Source organism: Anopheles coluzzii, chromosome 3 (assembly GCF_943734685.1).
Source record: "Anopheles coluzzii chromosome 3, AcolN3, whole genome shotgun sequence".
Classification (NCBI taxonomy): Eukaryota; Metazoa; Arthropoda; class Insecta; order Diptera; family Culicidae; genus Anopheles; species Anopheles coluzzii.
In genome coordinates this window covers 10,845,585-10,865,602 of record NC_064671.1, presented here as the reverse complement: position 1 = coordinate 10,865,602, position 20,018 = coordinate 10,845,585, and the positions used below count along the sequence as shown (strand labels likewise).

The following is a 20,018-nucleotide window of genomic DNA, read 5'->3' as shown; positions in this document are numbered from 1 at the left end:
AATGTGCCCCACTGCAGGAGTTTAGTGTCTGCCAATCGCTGCAATTAGTATTATTTTTCGCTTCTAGCGATCGTGCAGTGCTTATGAATGTGCAAATTATTCTGCACGAGGAAGGTGGAAAGGCGACTTCTTCACCTTACTACGCGAACCGATTTCCTACAACGCCATCAAATTTAATGAATTCATCCAAAACGAAGATCATTAAAACAGGTTTAAAGGGTTTTCAAAGTCAATGAACGGAAATGCAGTTCAATCTCCTTTAGTAAAATAGGGGCTAGCGCAGTGGATACATTCGTTGCGGAAGCAATTGGTAACTAATTAAACCGATTCGGTCAAATAGGTCAATGTTTAAACCAAGTGTTGTGCCATTTTTAATGCTTCACTTTATTCACTCACTAGTAGAAGTTGATAAATAGGTGTTTTTAAAAATATGATCGTTCTCACAGAGTGTCCTTATTGATAATTTCAAGCAGCTCCATGTTTGCGAGCATGGTCTGATGCGTACCGTCGATGATCTTCACAATCATAGACGAGCTGGTAAACTCGGTCAGCCCGTAGTCTTCCTCGATGTCACCAATTGTTCCGGAGCGTACGAGCACCAGGGGAGATGCTAGTTTCTCCTTCACCTCCGTGCTCATGTTCATGGCCGCTTTCAGTCGGAACAACAGCACTCGCATCATCTTGCGCGTGTATTCTTCCGAGAACGGGTTCGATTCTCGGCCGATGTCCAGCATTTTGGTGACACGATTCTCGTACGTGGCTTCACCCATAATGCTGCTTAGAATTTCGTTCGACACAGAAGGCAATGAAAAGCGAAGCACCAGCGTGAGGATGGCCATTTGCAGGTGTTCATCGTCAAAGCCCGATAAATGATGGCTAGCGAAGCGCTGAAGGTAAAGCGGTGAGCCATCGATGAGCATCAGCTTTCCGCGAAGTGATCGTGCCTCCAGACGCTTCACGACCTCGAGCGCCAACAGTGCGCCGAATGAATATCCAATGACCAAGAACTGTTCCGCCTTGGCAAATACCGTCTCAAACATCTCGTCGAATACGCTGTCGACAATACCGGGAATAGTCTGTTCGTCGGATCCCTTGGCAAAGGTCTGCAGCACGAAGGTGGGAGCATTGATCTCGGAGGCGATCTTCGTCCAGGCTGGACTGGAAACGCTTTCAATACCCGGTATGATCAGCACTGGACGATCGTACTCGAGATCGTTACACTTGGAGGGCAATCGCAAGACAGTGTGATGACTGGCGGTCTCATCACCGAAGCTGGCTAGCAGGTCTTGAAGCTGCAGCTGTTGAGTAGTGGCCTCAGCAGTCTCGCTCTCGGTCTTTGCATCGGCCAGCTTCTGCAGCTTGGAGAAGGTGAGTGTGCGGAGATCCTGAGGCGTCAAGATGATGTCGAAATCACGCTCAAGAACTTGTCTGATTTCGACGGCCATCAGCGAGTCCATACCGATGTCAGCAAGCGTGCTCTCAACCGAGACCGACTTCATGTCGCGAATGTTCATGATGTTCATGACGGCCTCGACGATGTTTTTAGCACCACCGCTAGAGCTACGCTTCTCAGCCACGACCATGCTGGCCACAATGGGCTCGGAGGTAGTCAGCAGCTGATCCAGCACCTGAATGCAGGAGGATAGGCGCTGCTGCAGCGTTCCACCGATCTCCATGTCGATCTTGTCTTCCTGCATGTCAGCCACGATACCGACCTCACCGATGGCTCCCCACTGGATGGCCTTTCCGGGCAGCCCATGAGCGACTCGATGCTCAATGATTCGCTCCATGATGGAGTTGGCCATGCCGTAGTTGGATTGGCCAGCATTTCCACGACCACACGAGACGCTGGAGAAGACGACGAAATGCTTCAGCATAGGGCAGAGCTCACGGCTGAGAGCGTCGAGATGATGTGTAGCGATGGCTTTAGGGGCCAAACACTCGGCAAACTTATCCACGGACTGGTTTTCGATGATGGCATCCCGTAGTTGTACGGCCAGATTGAAGATACCAGCGATGGGTCCCATTTGGATAGCTTGTTGAAGAAGACGACGACAGCCGTCGTAGGTAGAAATGTCCTCAGTGGAGATGGTCACTTGAACTCCATACGTACGCCATGTGCTAGGGGAAGATAAGGTGATGAAGTGTGATGTAGAATATAACGAGCTCAATGTACTTACTTGATACGGTACTGCTGGTAGGGTTTGGTAATTCCTCTACTGGAGCTAAGAAGAAGCTTACGACAGCCTCGAATGATAAGCCAATCGGCTAGCTCAAGTCCGAACCCACCAAGACCACCAGCAATGACGAAGCTTTGCTCGGGATTACAATAGACTCGCGGGAGGTAAGATATCGGAACAGATGCAAGATCATCTTCGTTATCCCGAATCTTCAGGACAACCTTTCCAATATGCTTGGCCGTCGCAAGATAACGGAATGCTTGCTCGATCTCATGAGCCTGGAAGACGGTAGTAGGTAGCGGTTGTATGATACCCTTCCCCAGATCCTTCATGATGAGCTTGTGTAATTCCAACAAGAGATCGCGTTTTTCTTGGAACAGTAGATCAACCAGCACAGCGGTGAAAGTGATTCCTCTCTGGAAGAACGTCATTGCTATCTTGGAGTCCTTCATCATGTCATACTTTCCAATCTCGAGGAAGTGTCCTCCTCTGGCCAGACAACGGATAGAAGCTTGCAGCTTTTCCTCGGACAAAGAGTTGAGGACAAAGTCGACACCGCGTCCATTGGTACGCTCTTTGATGAGCGTTTCAAAGGAGATGTCTCTGGAGTTTCCGATATTGTTGGGGTTAAGGTCGGGGAAGTAGCTCAGCAGGAAGTCACGCTTCTCCTTGGTACTGACGGTAGTGAAGACCTCCAGTCCGTAAGCTAGACAAACACGGATGGCGGCCAAACCAACACCTCCCGTACCAGCGTGTATGAGAATAGAGTTTCCTTTGCGAATTTGTGCACAAACGAAGAATGAGGCGTACACAGTAGTGTACACCGTAGGAATAGTGGCCGCTTGCTCCAACGAGATGTTATCGGGAACGTCCAAGGTAAAGATGGGATCGCTTTCGACGATCGTGGCCATTGATCCGGCTCCAATAATTCCCATGACCCGCTTACCGGTGGTGGTGACTCCAGAATACTCAAACCCAAGAATGCACTCTTGTTGCAGTCGATCAGTGCAGAATGTTTCAACCGTAAGCCTGCCGGTAGCAATCATAACGTCTTTGAAGTTCAGTGAGCTGTAGACAACTCTGGCCAGCGGACTGGAGGGCGGCTGTTCGCTCAGTGGACCAACCATCCATGTGAATGAAGAAAGATCACCAGGCTTGACACAATTGGCGAAACAATGTTTGGTAGCGGGCTCGTAACGAGGCTCTTCTTGCAGCTTGAAATGACGATAGGATCCCCATTGGCCTTCGCGATAAACGTTGATCGCAAGTCCAAGCTCAATCTGTTCTTTGTAGAACGGTTTGGATGCATCGAACGCAGGAGCGCTGGGATCATCAATGAAGAAACAGGAAACGGTTTGAATGTTGGGCTCTTTTCGAATGCAGTTCACCAGTCCAATGATGCCCGAGGAAGGATCATTCTGAGCATAGAGAATAACTGGCTTGGTCTTGACTTCCTGTTTCAACTCCAGCAGCCAATTGTGTGTGGTATCATTGGAGCATACCTTGATGACGTGTGCATCGACGGAAGTGTTCATGGCGGACTTCTTTTGCTGCAGCAGCAGGAAAGTCTCACCTTCGATCGACATTGTACTCACAAGTTGAAGTCGTCGATGGCCGTCTTGAAGGCGGTATTCTGGAGACTCGCGCAGCAGTATGAAGCCTTGATCGGAAAGACAGTTGATAGCGTCAGAGATGAACTCATCATCAGCGAAGAGGTTCTCACAGATGAGCAGGAGCACATTTCTTTGCTTCATGAGCTTATCCTCGGAGATCGTGACATTAGGAATAGGCTCAGGCTTTGCAGTGGAGAGCAGTGTAAGGTGTGCCTTCACCAACGGCAGGTCACCGATAGCATCTCCAAAGAGGGAAATGATCGGATCCCTAGTTTTGGAGTGAATCTCCGTAACAGTGAAGAAGATTGTGGCCTGGTTCTCGAGAATTGTCTGTACAATCGTGGAAACAGCCGACGATGGTGCCATCGTGTGCTGCGGATAGTAGGGATGGAACTTGTAGCTCTCAAGCACAGGAACACCGGGTGGCAGGCGTCGAGCAATGGTACTGGCATTAAGGCCACGAATCTCTATCGCTCCACACTGCAGCAGGTTAAGGTCGGGATCGAAACACACATTGTAGCTGGGGACCTCATTGCCCGTTGCTTGATCCGTTAGCTTATGCTGAATGGGATCAATTTTGATCGACTCAATGCGTGTAGGTATTACAAGCGATCGTGAGTCCACGGCTATGATCGCCACCTGCAGAATACAATCGAGCAGTGCGGTCCAGTTGTACTTCCATTCGATTTTGGCGTACGATCCATCGGCACGCGACTCCATGACAGACTTGAAGTATCCACCATAGTGGTAGCCACGCAGTCGCAGCTCCTTGTAGAAATCTTTCGAAGGCATCATTACAGCATCGCTCTGCCTGTGCTTAGTCTCCGGTGGCGTGTAGTTAGTAAGCGCCTGAATGCGTCCCTTCACCACGAGAGCCGTTCCTTCGCTGACCTCGAAGCTACCGGTCACTTCGTTCAGATCCACGGTGAGCGTCACCTGCTGATCTCCGACCAGGGTCGTCGCACGCAGAAACTCGATGTCCGAAAACTCGACCGGCATCTCCTCGGGTATGATGCCCATCCTGCCGGAGAAGGAATCCCACACGTAGAACAGATATCCCGTGGCCGGTATAAGGATTCGTCCATCGATGCAGTGCCCGCTGATGTAGTCCTGCTCGGATAGGGAAATCGTGTACTCGGAGGTGCTTTGATCGACCATACGAGTCGTGCGGAAGTTGGTGACGTGCCAATCGGCCGAATGGTCCCACTCGAGCAGTGACGAGATCATGCCTGTGCCCTGCGAGACAGGAAACTGGATCGCCGGGTAGACCGGCAGCAGATTGACTGGATGACCTTTAAGGAACACTCTGAAAAGATAGAGATCCGGTAATGTTTAAAGCAGTTATGGGTAAATACATGGAATAAGGAGGATAACTTACTCGCCAAGGGATTTAAGGAAGTGCATGAGGACATCTTTTGACGCGTTCAACGGCTGCAACACGATAGCTTCATTCGCTCCTAGCGTATGGAACAGTGTCGTCATCACCTTCGGATCATACATTTCGAACGTTTTCAGCTGACATGGATTGAACCACTTGGGTGTGGCGGCTTGCAGGCGCAGAGGCTTCAGCGCTGTCGCCAGTTTCACGGTAAGCTGTTTGTTGGACGAAACACCGCTACCATAATTGGCGCTCTTTTCAGTATGATGCGCACGAATGATATATCCATGGGCGTAAGCCACACGTAATGCGTCGTGCAGCGAGAGTACTCCATCCAGATAAGCGCACGTGATCTGTCCCACAGCGTAGCCAGCGTACTGATCGATCGTTACACCAGACGCAGTCAACAAGCGGTACACTCCTACCTGGGCCATGAACGTCCACAGGATGTGCTGGATGGGATCGTTCGCTTGCATCGTCTGATCGAACGCATCGAATCCACAGTCTTTGATGGCTTGCAGACATTCCGCAATACCGTTGGCAAACTCCGGGAACTGATTGAATGCCTGTACGGTTGCCTTCCAGTTGCCTTCTAGCTGTCCGAATGCAAGCGTTACCGGAGGCAACTTGTACTTCTTCGGGATCTTATTCGATGCCGCTTTGTACAGCAGCTCAGCAGTCCCGTCCTGACGGCCACCGAAAATGGCGTACCCTTTGGTGGTCATTTTCGGTATTTCGCTGCGCTGAATGTTATGCGTCAGTGCGTAAAACTCAGCATCGTAGCTTTTTCCCTTCAAACTGTCGAGAAAATGATCAACCGCTTCGATCGTACGTCCGCTCCAAACCACCAGCCTGGGCAACTCATCCTTTGGGTAGCCACCGTTGATCTTTTGCTTCGTGCAGTTGTGCAGCAGTGCATGAGCGTTTGCTCCTCCGAAGCCGAACGAATTGACCGCAACCAGCGGTCCTCCAAGCGGAGTGCATTGGTCTACCACCTTCAGCTTTCCGTTCAGCAGCGAGGGCACATCGGTACGGGGCTCGGTGTAGTTAATGTTCGGCGGAATGATACGGTTCTGCATCGCAATGACACACTTTGTGACGGAGCAGATCCCGGCAGCCGCCTCCGAATGGCCAATGTTCGACTTGACCGAACCGACCAGCAGTGGTTCGGTTCGGTCCGGACAGAACACCTTCTCGATAGCGTCACACTCTTCCGGATCACCAACTACGGTGCCGGTGCTGTGCGCTTCCACGTAGCTGATGTCTTTCGGGTCATAGGGCACCTCGGAGTAGAGCTCATCGAGCAGCTGCTTCTGGATCTTGTTCGAAGGGAAAGTGATGCCCTCGAGCTTGTACCCATCGCAGTTGGTTTTCGTATTGACCACGTGAGCGTAGATACGCTTTGCATCCTTCGCTTTCTGGAGTAAGATCACTGCGTTGGCCTCCGAACGGGAATATCCGGACGCATTCTTATCGAACGGTCGACAGTACCCATCGGCTGCCAGTACGCCGAGCAGTGCGAACTGAAGCGTAATGTAGGGATGCAGTGTCAGATTGGTTCCGGCTACAATGGCGGCATCACACTGCCCTTGACGGATGGCTTTGCAGGCCCAATCGAGAGCGTACATGGAGCTGCTGCATGCCGTATCGACCGCCATCGAGGGTCCCTTCAGATCCAAAGCGTATGCAATCTTCGTCGCTAGCATGCTTCGGACAAATCTTTTGTTGAGATAGAGAGAGAATAAATTGCAGTTGCTTGGTTGAATACAGTTGAATATTGCTAGTCATGGTTTGAACTCACCCCAGGATGGATCGGTTGTACGGCGACTTCGTCTTCTTGTACGTCCAGTAGATCTCCGTCTCCGCAATCGACACGCCGACAAACACGCCCGTGCGCGTACCGCGTATATCGTCCGGATGAAGGCCCGCATCGAGCAGCGCCTCGTAGCAGTGCTCAAGCAGCAAACGCTGCTGCGGATCCATCGTGTGCGTTTCCTGGAAGCCACTGCCGAAGAACTCCGCATCGAACTTGCCGAGCTTGTTCAGCTTGCCGAGACGCTTCGGAATACCCGCGTACAGATGTCGCCAGCGATCTTCCTTATCGTCCACCAGATCCACCTTGTTAGTTCAATAGGAGAAGCACACAAAACAGCAAGATTAGCACACTCACGCAGGTTCACTTTTCTCACTCAACTCCACTCAAATTAGGCAGCAGTGTAAATGTACCTTATTGTACAGATTGTCGGCAAAATGTTCCACACTGTCCGAGCGCGGATACTTCCCCGCAATGCCACTGATCACGATCGATTCGTCCGCAGTGATGGGAGTACATTTCGTGCCAGGAGCTGCTGCAGCTGCTGTAGTTGCAGACGACGTAGAAGAGGTGCTTGGATGCATAGTGAGACGGTTTCGGCGGTGAAGTTTTGCTGCCCTGGATGAAATGTGCGTGATCGTGTGTAGTGAAGAGTGCACTGCTGTAGTGTCCGTACCGAAGGGTTGGTTTTATATTCGGATCTATCAGACGGTGGACCACCCTTCCCCGGACCCTCCGATTGCACCGTACCGTTGCTGCGTTTGTGCGTTTGTGTAAATTCTGCGTATTAATATGCAATAAATAGCATTGACGGGAAATAGGTTAGCGAATAGATACAGGTCATTGGGCGGTATGGTGTACCACCAGCAAAGCGGGGTGTGTTGCCGTCTACACTACCGATGACTAATAGGGCTGTGAATGGAAACTTTATGGCCGAATTACAAGCAAATTGAATCAGCTTTTTTCCTAAATACGCTAGAATTTCGTGGAAATCCTGTAGCGCGAATATCGTAATTATTATTGCCACTTCGCATTCCATATCGAACACTTTTTCCTTCCATACGGTTGAGGAAGTCGCTGCGACCCGGTGCGTTACTGTCCAGTGTAGCTAACCTTGAAAGACATTAATGCGATGCAAACGATAAGCGGCAGCTGACCTTTTGGGTGTGAAAAAATTAATTCCACTTGTAATCGATCGCGTTCGGCCGGCTTGGGAACTGAGTGGTATAAAAAATGGGTAAAGTGTTCGGGCATTTTTTTGCGTGTGGCCAATTTGTCGCTGCAAGTTTGGCAGTAAAGTTCGAAATAGAGTGTGTGAAGTGCTTAATAGCAAGGGAGTTGTATCATTTTAGGGTGCTGCCTGGTGATCAGGTGCAAACTGGTGCAGACCTGAATTGCCAGCATGGTTGGATCGCAAAGTACAAAGAATTACCTAATTTTGCAGACCAAACCGTTGGGTAAATCTTGGAGAAGCAAACAATGTGTAGCATCTCTATCCACTCGCGATGTGAGAAGACGCGGAAGACCCAAACGTCTTTAGCGTAGAATTCACGTAAATTGAAGATGATCAGTGTTGATTGAGATGCGCCTGCCAGTGATAAGCATAGCAATTGCCGTGGAGATAATGGATCTTGCGGGACGGCCCAGCAACTCGATCAAAGCTGATCTCGGGACAGTTGACTGGCAGTGTTTGCCCGCGCTGGTGGAGCAACATGACGACCGCAACAACCACCACGACGCCAACCGCGAAGCGAGGTCATTGGGCATCGAAAACGGAGTTCATTCTGTCGTGCATCGGGTATGCGATCGGGCTGGGGAATGTGTGGCGCTTCCCGTACCTGTGCTATCGGAACGGTGGTGGTGCCTTTCTCGTACCCTACCTGCTGATGCTAGTGCTGTGTGGCATACCGCTGTTCTTTCTGGAAACGTGCCTGGGTCAGTTTAGTGGAACGGGATGCATAACGGTGTTCAAAATTGTGCCACTACTAAAGGGTGCCGGTATTGCGATCGTTGTGCTCAACTTAATCTGTACCGCGTACTATAATGCGATCATTTCGTATCCTCTGCTGTTCCTGTGGCGATCGCTGCAAGCACAGCTGCCGTGGGAGAGCTGTGGCAATGCGTGGAACACACCTCGATGTTTGGAGCTGCGTGGCGATCAGCATGTGGAGTTGTTTCTGAACAACAGTGCAATGGCGATCGGCGATCGTTACCGTACACCGGCGGATGAGTTTTTCCAGTAAGTATTGGAAGTGGTTGAATGTGGTTCTGGAGCATCAAGGGCGCTTTCTTGTGGTTGTTTGCAGCAACGAAATCCTCCACATATCGGAAGGTATCGAACAGATGGGCGGCATCGTGTGGCCCCTGCTGCTGTGTGACGTTATCGCCTGGATAGTGATATTCGGTTGCATCGCCAAAGGGGTGCAATCGGTCGGTAAGGTCGTTTACTTTACTGCCACCTTTCCGTTCGCGATCCTGGCGGTGCTACTTGTGCGCGGTGTCACGCTGCCCGGTGCGCTGGAGGGCATCAAGTTCTACATAATGCCCCAGTGGAGCCAGCTGCTGAATCTACGCGTGTGGGCCGATGCGGCGATCCAGATTTTCTTCTCCCTTGGACCGGGCTGGGGTGGCATTGTGAATATGGCGAGCTATAATCAGTTCAAAAACAACACCAAACTCGACTCGATCATCATACCGATCGTTAACTGTGGTACGAGCATACTGGCCGGGTTTGTGGTGTTCTCTGTGCTGGGATACTTTTCACGTACGTATCTTCTTGGAGGAGTAGTGGATGGACAATGAAGTGGAGGGTGTGACATTCGGTGTGCGACCTCTTCACAGATCAAACAGGTCTTCCCGTAGCGTCGGCTGCCACTGGTGGTCCGGGATTGGCGTTCATCACGTACCCGGAAGCGATCAGTATGCTTCCGCTGTCACCGCTGTGGGCCTGTCTGTTCTTCAGTATGCTATTTTTCCTCGGCGTTGACAGTATGGTGAGAGGTGAATGGTGTAGTATGAGATGGCATTTCAACGTTTGAATGCTTTCAATTCTAACTGCAGTTCGTTCAAATCGAAGCGATCGTTTCGTCGGTGATGGACGTGTTACCGAGGTTACGCCCAATGAAGCTCCAGGTAACGGCCGGAACTTGTTTTCTTCTTTTCCTGCTCTCCATCGCTTGCGTGACACGGGTAAGCGCCATCTAAAGGTCCAAAACCACGGTACAGCAACAAAATCGTTCTTGTCTTGGGCCGTTTTGCAGGGTGGAATGTACCTGGTGCAGCTGCTCGACTGGTATTCGGCGTCCATTTCGGTGATACTGGTTTGTATCGTTGAGGTCATTGCCGTCGGTTGGATCTACGGGTGTGAGCAGTTCGTGCGCGACGTCGAGTTCATGATCGATCGCAAGGTGGAGCGGTTTTGGATAGTTTCATGGAAGTACATCACACCGATCGTGCTGACTGTAGGTGTGCGATGGAACAATTCTACGGGATGTGTTTGTATAAAACAGCGTTTTCTTTAGTTTATTTTCATCACAACGATTGTGTACAACACTGAGGTATCGTACAATGGCTTGTCGTATCCACGGTGGGCAATTGGAGTCGGGTGGGCCAGCTGCTTGGTGTCGATGCTTTGCATTCCAGTGTTTGCGTGTTACAAGCTCCTTCACACGAAGGGTTCATTGACAAAGGTAATGTGAAATTATATCTTCTTTTTCATTCAGTATTTCAATTCCTGTTCTTTATTTTATTTCCATTTCAGCGTTTTAAAAACCAACTCAAAGCACAGGATTGGGCCCCTGCCGATGGTGAACAGCGTGCATTGTGGAGTGACAGTGTTGCAGTACGTTCAGTGCGTTAAATAAACGATTTCTTTACACCGAAACTTTGGCTGGTTTGGTTTTGACTACATGTACCGCCCCTGGATTGGCGGCCACAACCACTCCACCACCGACCTCAACGTCCACGGGACGCTCCGTCGTAACGGGAGCGGGAACGACGTGCTGCACCACTGGCACCTGCTGTACTACCGGAACATGGTGCACTACCGGAACATGGTGCACTACCGGCCGTACTACCGGCACATACACGGGCACCTGGTGGACCACTTTCTGGACGTGCACTTCCGGTACCTTCACGACCTCCCGCACCGCCACTGGATAATAGCGGTGGGATCTACCGTGCGACGAGTGGCTGTGGAACAGCGGACTGCCGCAGACGGACGCAAGCAGCGCAAAAGCCAGAATGGCGATGAAGCTCTGTACGAAGGGAAGATCACACAAGAATGTTCGTTTTAATGCGAGGGTGGCAGACCCACTGGATCACACTACTCCCTACCTTCATTGTTGCTTGCTGGCTGTCGTGCTGGACCGATCGAAGATCACCGAATAATGCTTCTAACGCGGTTCGGGCCGAATTTATATGCGTCGGTTTCGATTTGGATGTGCATTTGACCAAACAGGTTTTCATCGTTTTCCGGTCGCCCTCTGTACTCTCATTGCGTGTCGCTGGCACGTAGGTTTCTTATCAGATCCACGCGATGAGTGCTCGGAGCAAAAGCATCCTCCTTCCGGAACTGAAACAACATTTCTTTCGGTGCATGTTATTAAAGACGGAACCAACGAGAAGCGTTTACTTTTCAAGCCAAATTGTTGTATTTTGAACGAATTGCTTCGTAGCGTCCAGAATTGTTGATTTCCCAATTTTTTGAAGAGAGCGAACGTCCTTATCCAATCCAGCAGCGCTTAGTCCGAACCAGGTGCAGCCTCCAGGTTCAGCTGCTGCTGGGAGAAAGCGTGGCCTGGCAGAGGCGCCTCGTGGATCGCGCCCCGGTTGGCGGCCAGATAGCGAGCCTCCTTCTGGTAGAGCAGCGCCGGAGCACTGTAGGCCAGCGGGGCGGTGTAGTAGTACGGAGCGGCAGGGGCGTATGCCAGCGGGGCACCAGCAGCGGCGTAGGGATAGGCCAACGGAGCCGCAGCATAGGAGTATGCCGGGGCCGTCGTAATCAGCTTAGCGTCCGAGTTGCTCTGCACGACCGTGGTGTGCGGGGCGGCAATGGCCAGTGGAGCTCCGTACAGCAGAGGGGCGAGTCCAGCGTCGGCGACAGCGGCCAGGGCCATCATGACTACAGCTGCGATGCACTGCAGGATTTAAGGAAATTGTTAGTTTAGCCGAAATTTACAAAACTTCAAGAACAATCGCGTTGGAATAATTACCTTCATGATTGCTTATTGGTGTTGATTGGGAAGAATCGCTTGATTGAACGTTCAGATGAGTTCTGTGACGATTGCGGCCCGACCGCATCCCTTTTATACCCCAAGCCAACACGACGGGTTAGTTGTCACGCAGCCATGGGAAGCGTTTTTCTTTAGCATCAGATAAAATAAAACGAAAAAAGCAGCAGCAAACAAAAAAGGACCATGACGCAAGCAACTAGCCGCCCGTAATGCCATGGCGAAAGGGGAACCTTAATGCAACCAGATCAAGTGTCCAGATCGGTAAAATACAAGTTTCTGATGCGATGCGTTTGCGGCCCGGCCCTGTACGCGCGATCGTCAATTTCGCACGGAACCAGAACAACAATGCGTATGTTGCGCGGGTCAGTGCACTGGAAGGATGCGAGGGATAGCCGTCGCATGGATAGAGAACTGGTTATGGGTGGTTTTTCATTGTTTTTTTCTTATGTTTTGCTGTTTAAATAGTTGCGCTATTTTCTGCAAAATTATGAACTGGATTCTGTCGATATCTGTACCTAGAGACACCATCAAACATATATTTTTTGTTGTTTTTATTAACAATCTGGTGAGTATATATATCGATGGGTTGTCGGAGGTTTAATCAGTATTGATCTGTCCGCGTTTCAGAACACAACTCAAAAAACAATCCAAACATTTGCAATCATGAAGGTGTGTTTAAAGCTAAGCGAATAACATTTCTTCAGCGTTCAGAGTCTAAAGGGAAACTTACAAATCTCTTCTATTATGTTCCAGTGCATCGCAGCTGTAGTCATGATGGCCCTGGCCGCTGTCGCCGACGCTGGACTCGCCCCACTGCTGTACGGAGCTCCACTGGCCATTGCCGCCCCGCACACCACAGTCGTGCAGAGCAACTCGGACGCTAAGCTGATTACGACGGCCCCGGCATACTCCTATGCTGCGGCTCCGTTGGCCTATCCCTACGCCGCTGCTGGTGCCCCGCTGGCATACGCCCCTGCCGCTCCGTACTACTACACCGCCCCGCTGGCCTACAGTGCTCCGGCGCTGCTCTACCAGAAGGAGGCTCGCTATCTGGCCGCCAACCGGGGCGCGATCCACGAGGCGCCACTGCCAGGCCACGCTTTCTCCCAGCAGCAGTTGAACCTGGAGGCTGCACCTGGTTCGGACTAAACGCTGCTGGATTGGATAAGGACGTTCGCTCTCTTAAAAAAATTGGGAAATCAGTAATTCTGGACGCTACGAAGCAATTCGTTCAAAATACAACAATTTGGCTTGAAAAGTAAACGCTTCTCGTTGGTTCCGTCTTTAATAACATGCACCGAAAGAAATGTTGTTTCGGTTCCGGAAGGAGGATGCTTTTGCTCCGAGCACTCATCGCGTGGATCTGATAAGAAACCTACGTGCCAGCGACATGCAATGAGAGTACAGAGGGCGACCGGAAAACGATGAAAACCTGTTTGGTCAAATGCACATCCAAATCGAAACCGACGCATATAAATTAGGGCCGAACCGCGTTAGAAGCATTATTCGGTGATCTACGATCGGTCCAGCACGACAGCCAGCAAGCAACAATGAAGGTAGGGAGTAGTGTGATCCAGTGAGTCTGCCACCCTCGCATTAAAACGAACATTGTTGTGTGATCTTCCCTTCGTACAGAGCTTCAACGTCGTTCTGGCTTTTGCGCTGCTTGCGTCCGTCTGCGGCAGTCCGCTGTTCCACAGCCACTCGTCGCACGGTAGATCCCATCGCTATTATCCGGTGGCGGTGCGGGAGGTCGTGAAGGTACCGGAAGTGCACGTCCAGAAGGTGGTCCACCAGGTGCCCGTGTATGTGCCGGTAGTACGGCCGGTAGTGCACCATGTTCCGGTAGTCCATCATGTTCCGGTAGTACAGCAGGTGCCAGTGGTGCAGCAAGTCGTTCCCGCTCCCGTTACGACGGAGCGTCCCGTGGACGTTGAGGTCGGTGGTGGAGTGGTTGTGGCCGCCAATCCAGGGGCGGTACATGTGGTCAAAACCAAACCAGCTAAAGTTTCTGTTTGATTGAGCAATTGTAGTTGGGCATCGCTACACAACTTAATGAAACGTATGAAGAAAATAATCAAACTTGAACAACATGTGTTCTTTCTTTGGAAATGTGTTCTCAACTGTATCGTTGGTTTGTGTGTAATTCCATCCCTTATCTCTTTCATTGTGACATTTTGCAAGATTTATTTCAGCATAGATCCAACAAGAAGAAACTTGTCAATGGCTCGAAGGTTCGTTAATTTTGTTTCTGTGTGTGTTCGAAAAAGAGTATCGTTTTCATGGTACGGTTGACAACTCCTTACTGCGTTCCCGGGGCAGGCTGCACGTTCAGCGACTGCTGGTTGACGGTGTGTCCGGCAAGCGGAGCTTCGTGCACGGCACCGGGGTTGGCAGCGACATAGCGAGCTTCCTTCTGGGCAACGACGGCAGCAACCGCGGGCTGGGCAACGACGACGGTCTCCTCGGGGGCAACGGCAGCAACCGGGGCAGCCTCCACTACGTCCGAGTCGGATGAGTAAGCGATCGGTGCAGGGTAAGCGACGGGTGCGACCGATTCATACTTGGTCACCGGAGCGGTGGCGGTGTAGGTGACGGCCGGAGCGGAGTAGGAGACAGTCGGAGCAACGTAAGACACGGCCGGGGCCGTGTAGCTAACGTACTTCGGGGCAACGTTCTGCTGCACAACGGTCTTTTCCGGCACCGTGTAGGCAGTGACGACTGGGGTCGAGTAGGCGACAGCCGGGGCAACGTTCGACGCCACGTAGGTCGCCTTCGGGACGGAGTAGGTGGTGACGGCAGGCGCAGCAGCGTATGTCACAGCCGGGCCCGAATAGTACTTCTGTTGGACGTAAGTTTCTGGGACGGTGTACGCGGTCACTACGGGGGCATTGTAAGCCACGCTGGACGTGTAGTATTTCGGAGCTACGTTCTGCTGGACGACTGTTTTCTCGGCACCGGTGTAAACTACCGGAGTGCGAAGGGCAATAACGTTAGCCTCCGCCGCGATGGCCAGAGTCATCATGACTACAGCTGCGATGCACTGGAAGAGAAGTGTCGTGTTAGATCTACTAGACTCTCCGAGGATCAAGTTCACGCAAATAGCTTACCTTCATGATTGCTGGGCTTGTTTTGTGGATGCTGCCGTCCAAACTGTGTGAAGATCGATTGAATTGTGATCGAAGTTCGGACTGGGCCGGGTTTATATACGTCGGTTCTTCTATTCTTCTTTCCGGTGTCGAAAAACTGTTCGATCCCAAAACTGGATTATTCCATAAACAAAAAGGTTAATTGTGTCTTAAGAGACCATTTTTTATTAGATGACTTGATTGGGCGGGGGTTCAATGCGAAGGAAGTAACAAACGCTCGATGAAGATCGAACAAAAGAACGAAACGAGAATAACGAACATACATGAACGAGCGGTGACAATCCGTGCGCGGGATTAGCAGGCAAAGCCTAAAATGACTTCACGTATGTGTGTGCGCATGCGTGTGTGTGTGTATGTACATCATGTACGGATAGAATGACATTTAGAAAACATATTTGGCAACGGGAGCAGTCGACAGATACTTGTTGTATCCCAGGCCGTATCCTCCATAGTTCCACAGTCCATAATCGACGACTTTGGTGGCGACGACGGGAGCGACCAGCTTGTTGTATCCCAGACCGTATCCGCTGACCAGCTTGTTGTATCCCAGACCGTATCCGCTGCTCAGAACTGGAGCGACCAGCTTGTTGTATCCCAGATCGTAGCTGTTATCAACGACCTTGGTGGCCAGCACTGGAGCAACCGACGGGTATTCGACCACTTTCTTCACGGCCGGATAGGAACCGTACAACGATGATGGGTAGGAATACTTGTCCACCGCTGCTGGGAGACCGTACGACGAGCCATAGACCACCTTCGACACCGGAAGTCCATAGCCGTAGCCGTGCTGGTAGGACAGGACATCATCGTATGGCAGGTAGGACGCCTCCGAGGCAGCGACGAACGCCACAGCCATGATTGCAATGAAGAACTGGAATGAGATAGAAGAATTGGATGAACAGGGATGTTTGTATCGAGATTTCCGACGAAGCCTACCTTCATTTTGGTTGGATTGGTTGGATGTTGTGTTGATAGAAGAGCTGTAGGGGAAAGCGGGGCAAAATGGGCATGTGGGGCAAAATGGGCACCCTCTATTTAAGCATTATTTGACTACAAAGATACTTTCCAATGCTCAAAATGTATTCATTAGAGTGTTCTATGAACACCATGTAAGTTTCATAACCCTTACATAACAAATAACTAAGAAAAATGCAAAATAAGGTTTAGCAGCATATTGATGTAATTTTTGCCACTTCGAAAATAAGCTTAAACGTGTGTCACAGGGATGCGTTGAAGTTTTTAATGATATATTTTTAAAGATATGATATTTCTTTACAATTTGTCTGAAGCAATCAAGGCGATTGAATTCGTATTTTTACTAATATAACAAAAAATACAAAAATGCTACACGTGGGGCAAAATGGGCAGTTACTCTTGGGGCAAAATAGGCAGATGCTTTTGACATACGGCGCTTGGTGAGGCTATGGTGTTGTATTTGTCGCCTCAATAATGATAACAGGCACAGCTTCAAAACATTCGATTTTGTAGATTTAAACGTGTAAAAACTGTTATAATTTTGATAACATATTTTTGGAAGAATTTTAAGGGCTTTTCTGACCAGCAAATCAAAAGAAAGAACGAAAAATACATTTCACGAAACGTGCGCAAAAGCATAGACCATTACCTAAGCGCAGTTGTTGTGGCCCATATTGCCCCAGTGTTTTGACGTTTCACAGTTTGTTTACATATGCCCATTTTGCCCCAGGGCTATGCCCATTTTACCCCGTGTGTCAAAATAGCTTCTCGTAAAACATCAACTTTTATTTTACATTATTTTATTGTTTTTAAGTTGTTTTCATTCTATGTGGCAATTTTAATCCATAGATAAATGGTGGAGGCATACAATAATGAAAGAAAAATTGTGTTTTGTGGCATATTCAAAGGAATATTCAGTAAACTGCTTAACATGCCCATTTTGCCCCGCTTTCCCCTACGAATACTGATACCAAAAACACAATCGAACCCATCTTTTATAGCGCCTCCTACCGGAAGTCCAAAACGAAAGGAAAACTCCGTCGTCAAGGTCCAACAGAAGGCCGGAAAAGCGTCGCGTTTGGCTCGTTATAAAAGCAGACGATCATTGGGACAAACGATCACAGTTCACTTGCAACGTTTTCGCGATCATATCCAATCGATCAACGCACTCAACTGTGACCATGAAGGTAGGTTTAATCGATCAATTCGGTCAACATTTGGTTGGTACTGATAAGTTATCACTGATTTTATTTTTCCTTCCAGGGATTCATCGCGATCGCTGTGTTGGCTCTGGCCACCGTCTCCCAAGGATCATATCTGCCAGCGGTGCAGTCGGTCCTTCCGTACGCCTACAGCTCTGGACTCCATGGGCTGGGTGCCTATGATGGTCTCGGCCATTACTCGTCGCTCGGTGGACTGGGATACTCGTCCGTGCTGGACCATGGCCTCTCCTACCCGTACTCGGCCGCTCTTCCGTACTCTGTCTACAACAACGGTCTGTATGGAGGATACTATGGCGCCAAGTACGCTCCGACTGTGGTCCAGGCCAACGTGAACACTCTGAAAACGGTCAGCCCGCTGGGTCTGTATGGCGGATACTATGGCGCCAAGTACGCTCCGACTGTGTTCCAGGCCAACGTGAACACTCTGAAAACGGTCAGCCCGTTGGGTCTGTATGGAGGATACGGTGTGGAGCACGGATACGGTCTCGGTCACGGATACGGCTACGGATACAACAACTACCTCCCAGTCCAGGGTCATGCTGCGAAGTACGTTGCTGCCAATCCGGGAGCCGTCCATGTGGCTCCTCTACCAGGCCATCTGGTCAACCAGAAGTCGATTGTGGCGTAAATGACTGTGATCTCGATCAAACGTGTATGGAATTGTAAATAAATGGAGTATTTAACTCAAAATATGATTGATCTTCTAAATTATTTTCAATTTTAAGCTTCAATTGCATTCTAGTGTTTAACAAACCAATTAATTTTAAATCCAACAACTTTTTACTAATTTTCTTTAACACAAGCGTCAGCCCATCAAGCATATGAAACAAATCATCATTTCACTTTGAAACATGTTCAAGTTTATTTCGTTTAAGTTCTAAGCGCGACTGGATTTTGTACATGGATAATAAATTATGTTTACAGTGTTCCTGGTGCAGCTTCAAGGTTCAGGGACTGCTGGTTGACGGCATGTCCGGCCAGAGGAGCCTCGTGGACGGCGCCACGGTTGGCAGCAACATAGCGAGACTCCTTCTGGGCGACAACAGCCACGGCGGGCTGAGCAACGACGGTGGCAGCAGGAGCTACGGCCACTGGAGCAGCTTCCACCACATCCGAATCAGCGTAGAACGATGGCGCGGAGTAGGCGACTGGAGCTACTGAGGCGACACGGGCATACGAGACGGCTGGGACGGCATGGGAGACGGTTTGCGCAACATAGGAGTAAGCGGGAGCGGCGTATGCGAGAGGGGCCGGAACCACGTACTTCGGAGCCACATTCTGCTGGACGACAGTCGTCTGGGGAGCAGAGTAGACCACCGGAGCCGGAATGAGGCCGCACTCAGCGACGACGGCCAGAGCCACCATGACTACAGCTGCGATGCACTGATAAGAAAAAGAACCAGAAAACAGGAGCGTTTACTTGAGGACACTTGATGGAGATGAGAAAGCCCTTGAATTACCTTCATGATTGCTGGTTAGGGGTTTGAGTTGGATGCTGGTATGCGATCGAGACGAAGATCGTTCTGATTCTGATTGATACGAGTACAGGGACGCCTTTTATACCAGTAGAAGGAAACACAAACATGAATGTAGTTTCCAAAGTACAACAAAAAATGCAATCCCCAAAATCGCCACAAACAATACCATACCGCCCCTTCCAAAGCACACAACGAACGATCGAACAAAGAGAACGGGAAACTAACGCTCGCTCAAACAGAATGGCGATCAGCTTGGGTTAACATTCACACGTCATGAATCGGAGCCGGTTTATTAAAACAATATTATCTACATTTACAACACGTATTTGGCAACGGGAGCAGTCGACAGATACTTGTTGTATCCCAGACCGTATCCTCCATAGTTCCACAGTCCATTATCGACGACTTTGGTGGCGACGACGGGAGCGACCAGCTTGTTGTATCCCAGACCGTATCCGCTGACCAGCTTGTTGTATCCCAGACCGTATCCGCTGCTCAGCACTGGAGCGACCAGCTTGTTGTATCCCAGATCGTAGCTGTTATCAACGACCTTGGTGGCCAGCACTGAAGCAACCGACGGGTATTCGACCACTTTCTTCACGGCCGGATAGGAACCGTACAACGATGATGGGTAGGAGTACTTGTCCACCGCTGCTGGAAGACCGTACGACGAGCCATAGACCACCTTCGACACCGGAAGTCCATAGCCGTAGCCGTGCTGGTAGGACAGGACATCATCGTATGGCAGGTAGGACGCCTCCGAGGCAGCGACGAACGCCACAGCCATGATTGCAATGAAGAACTGGAATGAGATAGAAGAATTGAATGAGGATGGATGTTTCTAAAGGAATTTCCCTAGAAGCCTACCTTCATTTTAGTTGGATTGGTTGGATGTTGTGTTGATAGAAGAGCTGTACGAATAGTGATACCAAAAACACAATCGAACGCATCATTTATAGTGTTTTATACCGGAAG

The 20,018-nt window shown here is 50.1% G+C and overlaps 9 protein-coding genes across 9 annotated transcripts; 4 read left to right on the top strand and 5 right to left on the bottom strand.

The window, feature by feature from the left end:
• Positions 1-347: 347 nt before the first annotated feature.
• On the bottom strand, positions 348-7,724 carry LOC120957046 (fatty acid synthase-like). The gene is made up of 5 exons (XM_040378974.2): positions 7,398-7,724; positions 6,973-7,289; positions 5,172-6,890; positions 2,181-5,099; positions 348-2,121 (listed from the first exon to the last, which is right to left on the bottom strand). Exons 1-5 carry the CDS (start codon positions 7,566-7,568, stop codon positions 441-443), a joined length of 6,807 nt encoding a protein of 2,268 aa, XP_040234908.2. The 5' UTR covers positions 7,569-7,724; the 3' UTR covers positions 348-440.
• Positions 7,725-8,620: 896 nt separating this feature from the next.
• Positions 8,621-10,855, top strand: LOC120956845 (sodium-dependent proline transporter). Its single transcript, XM_040378617.2, has 7 exons — positions 8,621-9,223; positions 9,291-9,748; positions 9,826-9,977; positions 10,045-10,173; positions 10,245-10,445; positions 10,506-10,673; positions 10,745-10,855. The coding sequence occupies exons 1-7, from the start codon at positions 8,697-8,699 to the stop codon at positions 10,841-10,843; spliced, it is 1,734 nt and encodes a 577-aa protein (XP_040234551.2). The 5' UTR covers positions 8,621-8,696; the 3' UTR covers positions 10,844-10,855.
• Position 10,856: 1 nt separating this feature from the next.
• LOC120956853 (uncharacterized) lies at positions 10,857-11,451 on the bottom strand. Its single transcript, XM_040378627.2, has 2 exons — positions 11,320-11,451; positions 10,857-11,240 (listed from the first exon to the last, which is right to left on the bottom strand). The coding sequence occupies exons 1-2, from the start codon at positions 11,449-11,451 to the stop codon at positions 10,857-10,859; spliced, it is 516 nt and encodes a 171-aa protein (XP_040234561.2).
• A 161-nt stretch (positions 11,452-11,612) lies between these two features.
• On the bottom strand, positions 11,613-12,331 carry LOC120956862 (adult cuticle protein 1-like). The gene is made up of 2 exons (XM_040378637.2): positions 12,198-12,331; positions 11,613-12,122 (listed from the first exon to the last, which is right to left on the bottom strand). Exons 1-2 carry the CDS (start codon positions 12,201-12,203, stop codon positions 11,727-11,729), a joined length of 402 nt encoding a protein of 133 aa, XP_040234571.1. The 5' UTR covers positions 12,204-12,331; the 3' UTR covers positions 11,613-11,726.
• A 420-nt stretch (positions 12,332-12,751) lies between these two features.
• LOC120956863 (adult cuticle protein 1-like) lies at positions 12,752-13,481 on the top strand. The gene is made up of 2 exons (XM_040378638.2): positions 12,752-12,887; positions 12,972-13,481. Exons 1-2 carry the CDS (start codon positions 12,882-12,884, stop codon positions 13,365-13,367), a joined length of 402 nt encoding a protein of 133 aa, XP_040234572.1. The 5' UTR covers positions 12,752-12,881; the 3' UTR covers positions 13,368-13,481.
• A 48-nt stretch (positions 13,482-13,529) lies between these two features.
• Positions 13,530-14,479, top strand: LOC125907212 (uncharacterized). Its single transcript, XM_049608195.1, has 2 exons — positions 13,530-13,774; positions 13,854-14,479. Exons 1-2 carry the CDS (start codon positions 13,769-13,771, stop codon positions 14,235-14,237), a joined length of 390 nt encoding a protein of 129 aa, XP_049464152.1. The 5' UTR covers positions 13,530-13,768; the 3' UTR covers positions 14,238-14,479.
• A 1,080-nt stretch (positions 14,480-15,559) lies between these two features.
• On the bottom strand, positions 15,560-16,696 carry LOC120956858 (shematrin-like protein 1). The gene is made up of 2 exons (XM_040378633.2): positions 16,304-16,696; positions 15,560-16,238 (listed from the first exon to the last, which is right to left on the bottom strand). The coding sequence occupies exons 1-2, from the start codon at positions 16,307-16,309 to the stop codon at positions 15,750-15,752; spliced, it is 495 nt and encodes a 164-aa protein (XP_040234567.2). The 5' UTR covers positions 16,310-16,696; the 3' UTR covers positions 15,560-15,749.
• A 62-nt stretch (positions 16,697-16,758) lies between these two features.
• On the top strand, positions 16,759-18,249 carry LOC120956850 (uncharacterized). The gene is made up of 2 exons (XM_049608181.1): positions 16,759-17,529; positions 17,606-18,249. Exons 1-2 carry the CDS (start codon positions 17,524-17,526, stop codon positions 18,191-18,193), a joined length of 594 nt encoding a protein of 197 aa, XP_049464138.1. The 5' UTR covers positions 16,759-17,523; the 3' UTR covers positions 18,194-18,249.
• Positions 18,250-19,295: 1,046 nt separating this feature from the next.
• On the bottom strand, positions 19,296-19,983 carry LOC125907208 (uncharacterized). The gene is made up of 2 exons (XM_049608189.1): positions 19,911-19,983; positions 19,296-19,845 (listed from the first exon to the last, which is right to left on the bottom strand). Exons 1-2 carry the CDS (start codon positions 19,914-19,916, stop codon positions 19,357-19,359), a joined length of 495 nt encoding a protein of 164 aa, XP_049464146.1. The 5' UTR covers positions 19,917-19,983; the 3' UTR covers positions 19,296-19,356.
• Positions 19,984-20,018: the final 35 nt, after the last annotated feature.

Coding starts and splice junctions, on each gene's coding strand:
- LOC120956853 (XM_040378627.2), bottom strand. CDS start 11,451: ATGAAAACCTGTTTGGTCAAATGCACATCCAAATCGAAACCGACGCAT. Junction 11,241..11,319: donor GCCAGCAAGCAACAATGAAG/GTAGGGAGTAGT, acceptor CCCTTCGTACAG/AGCTTCATCGCCATTCTGGC.
- LOC120957046 (XM_040378974.2), bottom strand. CDS start 7,568: ATGCATCCAAGCACCTCTTCTACGTCGTCTGCAACTACAGCAGCTGCA. Junction 7,290..7,397: donor CCGACAATCTGTACAATAAG/GTACATTTACAC, acceptor TGAACTAACAAG/GTGGATCTGGTGGACGATAA. Junction 5,100..5,171: donor TTCCTTAAATCCCTTGGCGA/GTAAGTTATCCT, acceptor CTATCTTTTCAG/AGTGTTCCTTAAAGGTCATC.
- LOC120956845 (XM_040378617.2), top strand. CDS start 8,697: ATGACGACCGCAACAACCACCACGACGCCAACCGCGAAGCGAGGTCAT. Junction 9,978..10,044: donor TCCTCGGCGTTGACAGTATG/GTGAGAGGTGAA, acceptor TTCTAACTGCAG/TTCGTTCAAATCGAAGCGAT. Junction 10,446..10,505: donor TCACACCGATCGTGCTGACT/GTAGGTGTGCGA, acceptor CGTTTTCTTTAG/TTTATTTTCATCACAACGAT.